Below are 13,840 nucleotides of genomic sequence, written 5' to 3' on the forward strand. Positions count from 1 at the left end.
TCTACGTTTCAAAGTACTATGAGAATATTTTTGTTATATAATCATATAAATTATATTGTATTGTATATGTTCAATGAAACTCTATAGTTATTTAAAATTTAAAGGACATATTGAAGAAAAAAACTGTAACTACAAATATTTTAGATACATAATTTATTTTAAGATTCAAACAAAGGAAGTTTCGTTAAATAATGTAAATACGTTTTGGCTCTTACATAACAGCATTCGATCTAAAGTATATATTTACAATATATCACATTCTTATACAATAATAATTTAGCACACTGTTGACAATAATAATAACATAATCTTTGCTATATTTACGTCCAATAAATTAATTAACAAATATATTGTATCATGTATTCATTCAATGCACAGAAGATACTGATTTTGCAATACGATATAATATAATCATTTTTCATATCATGAAAATATGAATCATTTATTCTATAAGAAATCTTTATTTCTCTAATGTTTACCTTTATAAAAGGATATAATAAAATAAGATCAGTCTTTAATTCTTTAAAATTAATTTAGAAACTATTTCCAAACAAAAATTGCTTACAGATTCTTTAATCACATTTAATAATTTAATTAAGTAATAAAAAAGTGTAATGTGATGGAATCACATTGTTTAAAGCATTTTTTTCATTGCCATCTTTTAACAAAAATTTTATATACTAAATTATTTAGTATTCAAAATATAGCAAATTACTTATGAAATGATTTTCAGTTTGTTTTTGTCCAGTGATAACATTTTCTCAAAAGATCTTGTATCTTATTTGATCAATAATAGGAAAGTGAAAATTTGATAATATAAATACAAATATACAAAATTTAATAATTTTTTAGTAGGGCTATTTTCCTCCATCTATGGTTTGTCTCATTTTTTACATGACCAAATTCAAATCTAATTCTAAGTTCACCAATTTTTGATATTGGTAAAATATCTGGTATCCATTCAATCAAAAATGGTGTTGGTTCAACTTGATTTGGAGAAGTATTTCCTGTAAAGTAAAATGAAACGTTTAAACAAATGAACATTTAGTAATTTGTAAACTATATTTTTTTATACATATATTTAATACTTACCAACTTTCAAATACGTTTTTAATTCTAAGGGTTTAATTAATGCGTTATTATTGGTTTTTTTGTATCTGTCTATTTCCGTTTCTTCTCTTTTATACAATTCATATGTACCATCCGCGTTTTGAACAAAACTTCTTGTGATTTCCAAAGGTATAAGAGGCGTCTCAAAAATACTTTTGACATGTAAAATATTAGTAATTTGCCATGTATATTTGGTAAATGTACCTAACGGTACACCGTCTTTTCTAACAAATGCTGTTGTTGAATTTGGCAAACGTTTCTTTTTGCCACCACATGATATCCTTTCTCGTAAACAATCAAAAAATATTTGTGGTACATGAAATACTAAGGGATCTGGTTTTCCATCAAATTGAAAATGCATAGTTTGATTTATTCTTTCTGTTATCGATGCAAGCCATTTAATGAAAGGTAAATTTATATTAGCTTCGTCCAAATCTTCGCAAGGATTTTGATACTTCTTAACAATATGTAATTTTGTTTTAGCTTTTCTTGGTTCTATTGAACTTAAATTATTCAGACTTGTGGTGTTTGTGCTTGTTGGTTTGTCATCTCTTTTTCGCTTTGTTGAAATTGGCTGTGTTATACTATTACTTTCTGTATTTGATATACTGCCAGTATCATATTGTATTAACATGTTTTTATCTACTATTTTTACACCAGTAGTATTTGAAACAGTATTAGTATCAATTATTTTCATGTTATTTACATCTAAAATAGCATTTGTATCAAGAACTTTCAATGTTCCAGTATTTAATATCTTTATATTATCATTTAATATATATTGGCTATTATTAAGCACATTATATTTAGAATCCATGCTTGTCTGATCATCCATTATCTTAACGGTATTTCCACCAAGTTGTACACCATTTTCATTAATTACTTCTAAATTATTCACCTAAATTTCAAAACAATTTTAATATTTTAATTCGTCTTCCTATGTTATATAAGCAAGCAAGTAATGTAATAAAATCTTACTTGTGATACCATATTATTATCTTCCAATAAGGTACGATCACATTCTACTCCAATATTTTCAACAATACTATGTGGTAGAATTGTAGACTCTAAATTCATTGAATCCAAATCTAATCTATTTCCATCTAAGCTCTGAACTGTTAAAGTGTCATCTCGAAATATTAAAAGATGTGTATCTGTATCATCCGTTGTTAAACCATCAAGATCTATTTTAGATATAATTTGTAATATAAATATCTTGTTATACTAAGTTCAGACTATGAATAATAGAAATCTTCTTACCAATGCCTACTATTTTATCTTGTTCATCATTTTGTAACACTGTTGTTAGTGGTTTCGATACACTTAAATCATTCTGATCTAAGTTAATATAATAACTAAATTCTTCTGATAATTTCGTATCGCTAGCAAATGCACAAATACAAGCATAAAAATGTACACAACGCTTATTCTGAGAAGACTGTGCTACATCTGGTTTGTCTCCTGTTGTTTTCCCTATGCCCTAAATTAATTATTGGTACTGTGAATAATATTCTTAGTTATAAATAATACAAGTTTAACTTGTTTTACTGATACTTACTTTAAATGTGGAACAAGAACAAAAATAACGATGTTCAATTCTATCTTTCAATTTTGTAACAAAGAGAGAAAAATGAAGGTAACCTAATGGATGTTTTGGTGAAGCTTTGCATTTGACTGCCATTATATTTTTGGACACTCGTTGTACTAAAGGCCCTGAAGTTTCAGTAGCAAGTAACCAAATTTCTTGTTTCATTTCATTATTTACATTTAAAGATGATAGAATAGAGTTCCTTAAAGTTAATGGCTGTGCCTCTGCATAGCATCTTAAGGCAGCCTGTATATGTTGACATGCAGAGACAGGCGTATCGGACGAATTCTTTTCCTATAAGAGAAGGGCATTAAAGTTTTATTAATATTAAACTAACTATTATTATTAACAATTATATTATTTTGAAACTTACATGACATTTAAGAACACTAGTATCAAAACTTCTTTCACAACTATCAACAAAACATAACGCAGTGGATTGTGAAATTAGTGTTATCATTTCATTAGAAATTGTGGCATTTATCAGTGGTAATTGAACAAATCCACGATAGTCTGGGCCTTTATCACGTACTCTAACAGAAAAAACTTGAGCAGTTGTGCCCGTAATAAGCTTACATGCTTCTGTTGATAGTTTCCTTTTTTCACCAGGTTCCTTAAATACAGCATCACAATATTTGTTTTTACAACACAAACCACGAGATCCATTATAAGTTCCACATTTTGGGCATTTACGAATTCCACGTAATGTAGCTTTACCTAAGTCAGATAGTAACTTCCTCAAACGCTCCTCATTAGACATAGCTAAAAAATGTTATATTTGATTAGTAATATATAGAATCACCTCATCAAATAATAAAATATGTTTTCAGAATAGGTTTGGTTATTTAATGTTAGATATTATTTTGTTGAAATGCTATATTATTGTAATTTTTAATAATAATATCAATTATTATATAAATATAATGTGAATTAGATCTGTTTTTGAGCTTCATATTTATATATTCTAAAAATAATGCTATAAACACTAGACATTATGATTGTTAATACAAACCTCCATAATATACAATATGCAGAGATCATTGAGCAAAAGAAATAAATAGCATTTATATTTTTAGATTATGAAAAGCTAATTAAAAAAATATTAAATTAAGGGAACATTTTTACCAAACACTCAAGCACTGTTTTACATGACACATTTTGCTAATTCTAATTGGTACAGAAATTAAAGGCATTAAACTTTTACCTGCTCCTACCTTTTACAACAGAATTAATGTTTATAATAGGAGAAAAATGTTATGTACTAATAATTATATTATAGAAAATTTTGCTTCTGACAGTAAATAAATAAAGCTCATCTCAATGCTAAATTGCTAGCATTTACGATAGAGGGCATTACTCTCTCTACAACATTAACCCAAATTCACAGAATCAAATAATTTTCCAATTATTCTTAATTCGTAACATTACTATAAAATAAAAATAGTTCATATTTATTAAAATGTTGTAATATTTGTTATGTCGTACAAACTTAAATTATTTATAATAATTGCAAAAATTTATTATTTTTCTGATAATTAAAATATTCTCACACTTTCATCTTTCTATTATTTCATTAAATATATGCGTAGATATAATTAAAAAACATCATTCCTCTTAAAATTATATCTCAGAAAACATTTTTATAGCTATGTTTTTTTAAACATTTAAAAGTTATATTTTCTTTATTTATTTATTTATTGCGGTAAAAAATTAGTTAACTACATAAACTATCTCATTCAAATATTCAAATAAATTTTTATATATTAATATTCATTCGTATTATCTCTGATATTACATATTCAATGTAAAAACAAAATAAAAAGATCACTTAAGTAGTGCTTTAAATTTCGGAACTACACTCATATTCATGTTTACAATGTCATCTGTATTGGTATTGAGTCACATAGCCATGTTTAGCAAAATTTTGTATCAAACGTAAAGCATCTGTAGGGACCAGTTTAATTAAAGAATAATCAGTTAATAAAGTGTATTATTCTTTAAAAAGTGGTAGAGACGTATTAATTGAAAAACTATAGAACATATGATAAAACATAAAAATACACAATTTATTTAACTTGTAAATATGAAACAACTTTTAACAACATCGACCAACCTAATTTAACGAAGTTTTAAAAGAAGAGATTGAACGTAAATAATATTTGTGTGCAAAAATTGAATGGTATTTACTAAAATATTTACTTGATTTAAGCGATTAGCATGTTTTTTTTGTAGTAAACTTTCAATGTTATAATTATTAAGGTTACGCGTTACTAATTTTTAACAAAATCTTGAAATTACATATTATATTTATATTCATATCTTAAGATTTTTTAAGTGTGTTACTGATATATTAATATGATTTGTACAAAAGGTGAATTCATAAAAATTGTGTTATAAAGTAAATAAATATGACGGCTGCAATTAAAACATTATGGAAGCAAGCATTAAATACGTTTGAAGAACGGAGTAATGTCGGATTTAAGCTTTGTCAAAAGAACTTTGACAAATTGCGGTACTTGATGAACAAGATTACAGCTGAAGACGTAAATTTAAATAAACAGATCCTCGATTTTATTCAAGTACAGCATGCTCCGATGTGGGTAATTGATATATTTGAAAATAAAGACTTTGCTATTTCAATTTTTATATTGAAACATGGATTTACAATGCCAATACATGATCATCCTGGAATGTATGGATTTTTAAAGGTATGATGTAAATATAATTTTAATCATATATAATTGTATCATAATCAATAATATATATTATTAATAATTATATATATATATATCAATTTCTGATTTTATTTTAAAACTATATAGGATTAAAATCTTTACTATGCTTTAAAATGTAGGTAATTAGTGGTGTAGTCCAAGTAAACAATTATACTCTGAAGCCAAATGAGGATCATACAATCAGATTAAACAAAGAAGTAATGGCATATAGACATAAACAAATATCATTACACAGCAATTCACCTGCTTGTACTCTTACACCAAGAGACAAAAATTTACATGAAATTACATGTATTGAAGGACCCGCTGCATTTTTGGATATACTTAGTCCTCCATATGATGTAGATGATTCTGGAAAAGGTCCACGACCATGTACATTTTTCAAAACTACTAGTAGTTCCAAGCTATGTACAGATTCAGATATAGTGGAAGAAGTTAAATTGGTGGTTATTGAAGGTCCACCAGATTTCTATTCTGGAAGCCTTAAATACACAGGACCACCTTTAATGTGACCTGAAGTATCAAAAAATATTTCTTGTTCTGTTTGTTAAGAAGTTTTGCATTTTATTGAATTGATTTACATTTGTAATTATATTACAAATTTTTAAGAATATTTAAATTCTAATTGAATGTATAATATTGGTGTTTATTTCTTGTACCTTTTTGCAGATATGTAAGTTTATGAATACATATACATTGTTTAGGTAAGCTCCATATATAAAAGTGATATAAAAATTTTATATTTTATAATATTAGTTTATATTGGATATAGTTTATCTTTATTTATTACGGATTTTGGACCGAAATTGGATATAATTTGTAATCTGTGACTCTTTGCATTTTTATTGATTTTTTTGTATACAAAAATGTTATTTGTATAAAAATCACGAATGTGAAATGATTACATTATATTTACTATTTCGTTGATACATAGAATAAGGATGTAAACAAAGAATGTATTATAATACACTTTACATGTAATGCGTGATAAACAAAGGCATATGATAATTATTGAATAAAAACAAAAATTTTAATTGTATAAAAAATATATACTTACTTATATTACATAATATTTAAGAAATAGGTTTATCACATCTATTGTAAAAAGATATGCATTATATTTTGATGTATATGTCTTTCAATTTAATTGTCTACATAGTTCTTACAGACCAAGAAGTTCAATCTTTTCAAGATAATTAATATTTCTAAAATATATACTATATTGTACTTAAACAATACAATTTACAAATAGCTTAATAATAAATATATTTATATATCATACAGTCTTTCTTAAAATATTCCTGTGATTCCCGAGTTTTCATTATATATTTATTCTATTTTATTAATGGTAATGATTATTTTTTCACAAACGAATATATCTTTTATCATTTAAAAAAGGGCTACAATTTTATATGTAAAAAATTGTAAATTTAAATATTTAACTTATTGTATAAATATACTTTTTAATTTGTTTTGAATGAATATTTAAAACATAATGATAGTAAAAACTTAAATATTAATTGTACGAATATAATTTAGCTGGAGAACTTAAAAAATTATAAGTGATAAGTTAATTAATTTATTGGTTATTTATATTTATCAAGGTATAAAAAAACACGGTTTATTGATTTAAATTGATATTTACTAATTTCTTATATCTACAGCAAATAAAGCATTTACATAAAATAAACTTGTATTTCAAAATTTTTTTATTTTATATATATTAATATAGTCAATACCTAATCCAAGACTTATCTATCATAGAAATAAATTTCTTTTCTAAAGACTGTATTTCTTTTTACACTCATAATCAAAATGTAAATAACTCCTAAAAACATACCATGCCTATTTTTGTCAGAGCACAGAAAACTTGTGCTGTGTTAACTTCATAAAATATAGTTTTTGTCATTAATAAACTACAGATTTACTATTTTCTTCCTGTGTAATTCTTTCGAACAAAGGAAAACTGAATTGTAGTAAGGACATTAACATATCTCAATTTTTGTTTTGTACGTAAGGAAGGATGAGTCGATATTAGTATAACTTCACTGATAATTAAATTTAAGAGATGTAACATTCCCATTTTCTTTCAATTATGTTCATCCTTAGACAGATAATAACTTACTAATTATATTTATGTATATCATAATTTCCCTTTATTATTTTTGTATGTATGTGTATATATAACTTACGTATTTGTTAAACTTGATTAAAGTACCCACAAACTTATATTGTTACATAAAAGTAATATACTGGACATCTTTTTTCATGATAAAAGTGTATTATGAGGTTTAGTTTTTTTTTAACTGAGATGTCGTTTGATAATGTATTGTTCCAAGAATCTCTTGTATGTATGTATTTAACTTGTCTGGTTAGTTTCAGAATTTTGTTGTCTTCTATATAATGAAACATTACTTTCTGTATAATCCATTATACGACGTTGACATTGTCTTACATATTGTTGCTGTTTATGGTATATCTTGAATGCACCCTTTACTGTTATAAATGCTATACCTCCCTGCAGAAATGCATACATTTCATAAAAATCTAAGACAATTATTTAACTAATAATAAATATATTTAATATATGTATACATACAAGCAATGTTCTTTGAAAATTAGAATGTATGCTTTCAAAAAATATTTTGCCACATATGCTGGCAATGCTAGGTAATAAAAGCGCACCACAAAGAATACGAGTTGCTGACATTGGATCACTCATAGGTGGTAGATCGTCAGATTGTACTCTGTCAGCACTTGAACAACTAAAATAATATGAATGTGAAACACATGATATAATTACTTCAAATTTTGTACATACCTACTAGGCAAGAAATGCCTCAAAATAGGAACCTTATATGCATGTCGCCTTAAAAGATTAAGTGCTTGATCTTCCCATCTGAGCATTTTTCCCAAAACTAACATTATTGGAATAGTTGGCAAACCAACCAATAATACCAAAGGATCAGCTTGTTCCATTATAGCTAGACCATCCTTGTGGCCAACTACTTGCATTACAGTTACTGCTCCATATGTTACAGCTGTCCAGTATACAGATGCAGCAACTATACTAGCTGCAATAAATGGGCAAATTCGAAAAACCATACCATCAATAGTATCCAGTACAACTACTAACGGCCCTGTAATAAATATATCACATTTAACACACACATTGCAATATACATATATTTATAGTATATTTCTTTATAGCAATTGTAACAGCTATATTTTAATAACAAATCTATCTAAGCTTGTTTTAAAATATATGTATAGATATTAAAATAACTAACCCATATTTGGATATACAATGATGTATTCTGTATTACACTGTGGACATGCTACATGTGCACCTGCATGTCCTTTTTGTTTTTCATCAACCCATCTCTGAATACATCCTTGATGTACCCATTTTGTTGTACCACGACAATGACATGGTTTTACCCATAAAGCAGTTGCATCATCTTCATCCGTTGCAAAGCATACCCAACAATATCTTTTGCTGAATTGAACAGAAATGTTTTGTTAAGAAGCATGTATTGAAATTTTATCTTTTATGTATAAAATTATAATATATATTAATATACATACTCATCTTCTGTATTTGCTATTGATGTATTAATGTCTGATTGGTTTGGGGAAGATGCACCATCAATCATATCATTCGGTTGGGCAATGTTTACAGATTCTGACAACACAATAGGTACTGGTTCCTCATTTGATAAGATCGCTGAAGGTTGAGCATCAGATATTTCTTTAACCAAGTTTAATTAATTAATTAATTAGTCTTGCATTTTAACACATAATATAAGTAATATTAATGTATATTTTCTGGAATGAATTGTATTTAACAACGGTTTAATTTTAAATATTAACTCATTCAGTTTCTCTGTATATGCATTGCAACATTTCTACAAGTTGTAAAATTATATAAATATATACTATTAGTAAAAAAAAGTTATTATTAGTACATATATGATCTTTACAATTTTAACATTTATTAATATGATCTTACCATTATTTGATTCATTAGTTTGTCTTTCTGGCCTTAGATTTGTGCTAAGTCTTCTTAATGTTTCTTCTATACTTGAAAGACGACCAATATTAGGCCGTGTGGTAATACTAGATTCTATACGTACTATCCTACCAGGCGAATCGAGTCCATAGAATATGTGCGGCAAATTGTTATCTGACATTTTGTCTTAATAAAATAAGATTTTCAATATTGCATTACTGTATTATACCTAAAAAAAGAATGTTATTATTTACACAAAACATAATGTTTATCAATTTATTCAACAATTCAAACATATGTAATTATATGACAATGTCAATGAAGTTATGAAACACGTACAAATGTTATACAAAAATACATTATACAAAAAATTGTAGAATCATTAGTAATTACTACACTGATGCAATTTGTTTTCTATTTAAAGGACATTTACCTTTTCAGACATTTTTTATTTAGAACATTATGTATTCTTATTTCTATGACAAAGCGACGAAAATAAATTTCAAAAATATATCGGAATAGTACAGCTATGTAAGTCTTTCTTTTACTAATCAAGTTTTACTACTTTATCAAATGAAATTGATACTATTTAGTTTAAAAAAATGTTGATACATTGCAAAATCATTTTATTAACTATTGACACGTCGTAGTGAAGTTGATCGTCCATTGGTTCGTTACGCATCGTTACAAATTAGAATAATAATTCTATCATAACAAACTTTATCAAGGAAATATTTCTAATAAAATATAGATTGTACAAAAGATTGACACACAGAATTGACATCATATGTTAGCAATGGTGCAATATGCACATTAATAAAATCGAAAATAATAATCTCTACCTGAAGCAACATTCATAAACAATTCACTGTTACACATTTACAACGAAATGACGAGACCATAGACATTTTCTTTTTAAAATACAATATAAAATAAACACGGAGTGTACAAAAATAATTTAGTTACGTTGTAATCTTCGTTAATATCTTGCAAGTCTAAAGAAAAAATCTAAATGTGTCCAAATTCACTTTATAAATGAATTTATTTCGTTTTTCAGTCTTATTGGCAACGATTAAAAGTTACGTGAAATTGCTCCTTATAGTGACGATATATATAAGTATATATTAATGCGAAAATTCGCCAATGAAATATGCCGCCAAACTTCATGCCAATATCAAACTTCTTTTTTTACGGTTACTTAACTATTTTGCCCAATTTTTCAAACGAATTTATTTGTTAAAATTTGTACGTGTTACAATAATGTAAATATTTACAATTATATAATTCACCTCGATCTTCTAGACATCAATCTTGCTCTTTTTTAAAATTCGTGATTTATATTGTTCCTCTCTGATATTGTCTTCTATATTTTCTTCAATTTTCAGCGCCATCTTCGGAATGATCATGTATATTGTTACAAACTGATTACTTATTTATTTATATTTATTAATGTAGATACATTGTAAAAATTGTTTTAACTTGTTTATACTTAACTATAATATTGATTAAGATTTATATGTAAAGTTATACATAATTATGTCATTTGTCCGCAAAAAAACCTAATTAAAATAATTCAAATTATAATTCGTTATTGGTAACGAACTATATCATTTAAATGACATATTATTAATTATTATTGGATTGTGAATTTTTATACAAATCCAAATTTTTATGAGTATAACTATATGAATGGAACCTAAATAAAGACTTGCTTTGCATATCTGGAATACCTTTGCATATTATGTACTTTCTGTATATTTTTAACAAGTTTTAATAAAAATCACAATGATTTAAACATATCATAAGTTAAAGAACTTTAGCTCTATAAATAACAAATATTTAAATATACATATATATGAGGTATATCGATATTTAAATATATGGTAATGTTAGAAATGAAATATTATTTCCGCTGTATGTAATTGTTAAAAGCTTTAATACAATAAGAGATGTTTAGTATATATATCCGTAAATTGAGAACAATGTACATGAAGTTAGCTGATAACAACCTGACATTATACGAATGTATATAGTTAACTGACATACATGTATTATGTACAATGTATGTACATATATACCATATATGTACTAATACGTACATATTGCTAACTATCTATTTATTGGATTTGTAATTGTTTACCTTCAGTATTTAACAAGAAAATTAATTCTTAAATTTGAACAGACAACATGCATAATTCATATAAGATTGTAGAAAGAATAATTAAAATTATTTATAAATTATGCAAACTGCAATAAATGTTCTGTGAAAATGCATTACGTGAACAATGCATATTAAAATATTTATGAATGATACTAACAATTAAGAACAAGTCATTTAGGAATATAAATGAGTAGTGTGAGGAAAACGAGAGCAAAATTTGCAGACTGTTGTTTAATATATTGCCAACAGTGAATAGAATATGTGGATATTTGATAAAGAAGTATCAGATTTTTTGTAATTATAGATTTACTATTGTTTTTGTTTTTCCCGTAATCTAAACATGTTTTCCGTAATATTTAACCTACAGAAAATTTTAGAAGATACTATAGGTAAAAGTGTAATTTTATATACATATATATATATATAATTATATGTATAATATAATTTGCATATAAGTATAAAACACTGACATTAATAATTTGCAAATGGAAGTATTATAAGCATGTTTAAATAATTGAGATTTTGTCAGTGATAGTATATTTAACTTACCAGTATCTTAGAGAAAGATTATAAATCTTTTGTAAATTTTATATATTATTAGTTATATTTACTTTTTATTTGCATACCATATTGAATGAAAATTTTGCATGAAAATCATATGCGATAAATAATTTATTTATTCTTTTTAGTTGAATATATCGACGTGGACTTTACATTATGGTTGTGGCTTTTGATGCCACTTTTGTTAACATTTTTACTTCCACTTCTGATTGGGATATTATTATATTTAACTGCATTAATATTGTATATATATAAGTTACACAGGTAAGTTGTTATTAGTTTGAGCATATATTTGTGATAAATTTTATATAATCTAAATATTTTATTTTCATAGAGTTAGATTAAGAAATGCATATGAAACAGACTGGAGAAATGCTGCACGCAATGTAGTAGCTGCAGTTTGGGATGCCCATGGCTGGATTTGGTATGGTATGTTACATATGAAATTAATTAAGTATAATAATCATTTTTATAAAATGAATTACATAATATAATTTTTGTGAAGTACAAAACTTGAAATTTTACATGTGTTTTTTATAGGATATGAAGTAGTTGGACTTCAAAATATACCACAAAATGAACCAGTACTTTTTGTATACTATCATGGAGCTATACCTGTAGACCTTTATTACTTTATATCTAAAATATTACTTTTAAATTCGAAGCTAATTCACACAGTAGCAGATAGATTTCTTTTCAAATGCCCTGGGTGGTCTATAATTTCTGATGTATTAAAAGTAATACCTGGTACAATCCAAACATGTTCTACTATTTTGAAAGAAGGTAATATGCTTGCAATCTCACCTGGTGGTGTATATGAAGCTCAGTTTGGAGATTCTTATTACCAATTAATGTGGAAAAAGCGAGTGGGTTTTGCAAAGGTTGCATTGGATGCTAAAGTGGTATTATATTATTATGTTATTATATTATACTTTCCTTTTATATTTGTACAAGTTTTAAATATTAATATTTTTGTAACAGTGCATAATACCTTTATTTACGAAGAATATTAGAGAAGCATTTAGAACGATAAGTTGGGGTAGGAGAATGTGGTTGAGAATATATGCTGCCACCAGATTTCCTTTTGTACCTATCTATGGTGGTTTTCCTGTAAAGTTGACAACATATGTTGGTAAACCAATTCTGTATGATGGGAATCTAACACCAGAAGAGTTACAAATGAAGGTAATGAAAATAAATGTTCAAATATTTTTTAGTGCTATTATAGTTTAAATAAAATAAAAAGTCATAATATACATACGTGAAAAGTTAGATACTATAGATTTACTATTTCTGCTCTCAGGTTGCTGATGCACTCAACAATTTAATAAATCAACATCAAAGAATACCAGGAAGTATATCATTAGCTTTGTTAGAAAGAATATATGTTGCAGAGAAAGAAGAATCATAAGTTTTAGCATTTACTCAAGTATTATAACATTGCATCTTACATATGAGATAGAAGAATGTTTGAAGATGTTATATTATTTTAAACTATTTATACTTTCAATTTATGGTGCTGATTATTTAATAATTCTTAGTAATGATAAATTCCATTAAATTTAAGGTTAATTTTGCCACTATGTAATTGTACTTATTTTTGAAGTTTTGTATTTAGTTTTGAAGAACTTATTTTTGTCTTTCCAATTGTTACATAAATATTTTATATATTT

The 13,840-nt window shown here is 25.8% G+C and overlaps 4 protein-coding genes across 11 annotated transcripts; 2 read left to right on the forward strand and 2 right to left on the reverse strand.

Moving 5' to 3' along the window:
• Window positions 1–166: 166 nt before the first annotated feature.
• LOC138187580 (uncharacterized protein C2orf42 homolog) lies at window positions 167–4,134 on the reverse strand. 4 transcript variants are annotated; one of them, XM_069128527.1, is made up of 7 exons: window positions 3,903–4,134; window positions 3,072–3,460; window positions 2,669–2,992; window positions 2,371–2,590; window positions 2,089–2,294; window positions 1,093–2,008; window positions 167–1,007 (listed from the first exon to the last, which is right to left on the reverse strand). In XM_069128527.1, the coding sequence occupies exons 2-7, from the start codon at window positions 3,456–3,458 to the stop codon at window positions 838–840; spliced, it is 2,223 nt and encodes a 740-aa protein (XP_068984628.1). In that variant the 5' UTR covers window positions 3,459–3,460; window positions 3,903–4,134; the 3' UTR covers window positions 167–837. The 4 variants fall into 4 exon arrangements, with proteins under 4 accessions (XP_068984628.1, XP_068984620.1, XP_068984638.1 ...); XM_069128519.1 differs by having other exon boundaries at window positions 3,913–4,133; XM_069128537.1 differs by lacking the exon at window positions 3,903–4,134 and adding an exon at window positions 3,711–3,885.
• Window positions 4,135–4,505: 371 nt separating this feature from the next.
• On the forward strand, window positions 4,506–6,668 carry LOC138187624 (2-aminoethanethiol dioxygenase). Of its 2 annotated transcripts, XM_069128597.1 has the most exons (4): window positions 4,509–4,846; window positions 5,070–5,406; window positions 5,553–5,805; window positions 6,103–6,667. In XM_069128597.1, the coding sequence occupies exons 2-4, from the start codon at window positions 5,107–5,109 to the stop codon at window positions 6,108–6,110; spliced, it is 561 nt and encodes a 186-aa protein (XP_068984698.1). In that variant the 5' UTR covers window positions 4,509–4,846; window positions 5,070–5,106; the 3' UTR covers window positions 6,111–6,667. The 2 variants fall into 2 exon arrangements, with proteins under 2 accessions (XP_068984689.1, XP_068984698.1); XM_069128588.1 differs by having other exon boundaries at window positions 4,506–4,846; window positions 5,553–6,668.
• Window positions 6,669–7,053: 385 nt separating this feature from the next.
• On the reverse strand, window positions 7,054–10,830 carry LOC138187599 (E3 ubiquitin-protein ligase MARCHF5). 4 transcript variants are annotated; one of them, XM_069128567.1, is made up of 7 exons: window positions 10,695–10,830; window positions 9,446–9,674; window positions 9,022–9,184; window positions 8,724–8,932; window positions 8,255–8,573; window positions 8,033–8,198; window positions 7,054–7,951 (listed from the first exon to the last, which is right to left on the reverse strand). In XM_069128567.1, exons 2-7 carry the CDS (start codon window positions 9,624–9,626, stop codon window positions 7,793–7,795), a joined length of 1,197 nt encoding a protein of 398 aa, XP_068984668.1. In that variant the 5' UTR covers window positions 9,627–9,674; window positions 10,695–10,830; the 3' UTR covers window positions 7,054–7,792. The 4 variants fall into 4 exon arrangements, with proteins under 4 accessions (XP_068984668.1, XP_068984662.1, XP_068984654.1 ...); XM_069128561.1 differs by lacking the exon at window positions 10,695–10,830 and adding an exon at window positions 10,412–10,632; XM_069128553.1 differs by lacking the exon at window positions 10,695–10,830 and adding an exon at window positions 10,288–10,632.
• Window positions 10,831–11,531: 701 nt separating this feature from the next.
• Window positions 11,532–13,750, forward strand: LOC138186990 (DGAT1/2-independent enzyme synthesizing storage lipids). The gene is made up of 6 exons (XM_069127396.1): window positions 11,532–11,995; window positions 12,296–12,431; window positions 12,502–12,596; window positions 12,708–13,069; window positions 13,149–13,352; window positions 13,471–13,750. Exons 1-6 carry the CDS (start codon window positions 11,947–11,949, stop codon window positions 13,576–13,578), a joined length of 954 nt encoding a protein of 317 aa, XP_068983497.1. The 5' UTR covers window positions 11,532–11,946; the 3' UTR covers window positions 13,579–13,750.
• The last annotated feature ends 90 nt before the right edge of the window (window positions 13,751–13,840 follow it).

This window comes from Bombus flavifrons, chromosome 2 (assembly GCF_040668555.2).
Source record: "Bombus flavifrons isolate JBK064 chromosome 2, iyBomFlav1_principal, whole genome shotgun sequence".
Lineage (NCBI taxonomy): Eukaryota > Metazoa > Arthropoda > Insecta > Hymenoptera > Apidae > Bombus > Bombus flavifrons.

What these genes read in the sequence shown, in the direction of transcription:
- LOC138187624 (XM_069128588.1), top strand. Translation starts at nt 5,107, where the DNA reads ATGACGGCTGCAATTAAAACATTATGGAAGCAAGCATTAAATACGTTT. An exon ending in GAATGTATGGATTTTTAAAG is followed by an intron (nt 5,407 to 5,552) that starts GTATGATGTAAA and finishes TTTAAAATGTAG; the next exon opens with GTAATTAGTGGTGTAGTCCA.
- LOC138187580 (XM_069128527.1), bottom strand. Translation starts at nt 3,458, where the DNA reads ATGTCTAATGAGGAGCGTTTGAGGAAGTTACTATCTGACTTAGGTAAA. An exon ending in CTAGTGTTCTTAAATGTCAT is followed by an intron (nt 2,993 to 3,071) that starts GTAAGTTTCAAA and finishes CTTCTCTTATAG; the next exon opens with GAAAAGAATTCGTCCGATAC. An exon ending in ATAATAATATGGTATCACAA is followed by an intron (nt 2,009 to 2,088) that starts GTAAGATTTTAT and finishes TTTGAAATTTAG; the next exon opens with GTGAATAATTTAGAAGTAAT.
- LOC138187599 (XM_069128567.1), bottom strand. Translation starts at nt 9,626, where the DNA reads ATGTCAGATAACAATTTGCCGCACATATTCTATGGACTCGATTCGCCT. An exon ending in AACTAATGAATCAAATAATG is followed by an intron (nt 9,185 to 9,445) that starts GTAAGATCATAT and finishes ACTTGGTTAAAG; the next exon opens with AAATATCTGATGCTCAACCT. An exon ending in CATTGTATATCCAAATATGG is followed by an intron (nt 8,574 to 8,723) that starts GTTAGTTATTTT and finishes TATTTATTACAG; the next exon opens with GGCCGTTAGTAGTTGTACTG.
- LOC138186990 (XM_069127396.1), top strand. Translation starts at nt 11,947, where the DNA reads ATGTTTTCCGTAATATTTAACCTACAGAAAATTTTAGAAGATACTATA. An exon ending in CCATGGCTGGATTTGGTATG is followed by an intron (nt 12,597 to 12,707) that starts GTATGTTACATA and finishes TGTTTTTTATAG; the next exon opens with GATATGAAGTAGTTGGACTT. An exon ending in TTGCATTGGATGCTAAAGTG is followed by an intron (nt 13,070 to 13,148) that starts GTATTATATTAT and finishes TTTTTGTAACAG; the next exon opens with TGCATAATACCTTTATTTAC.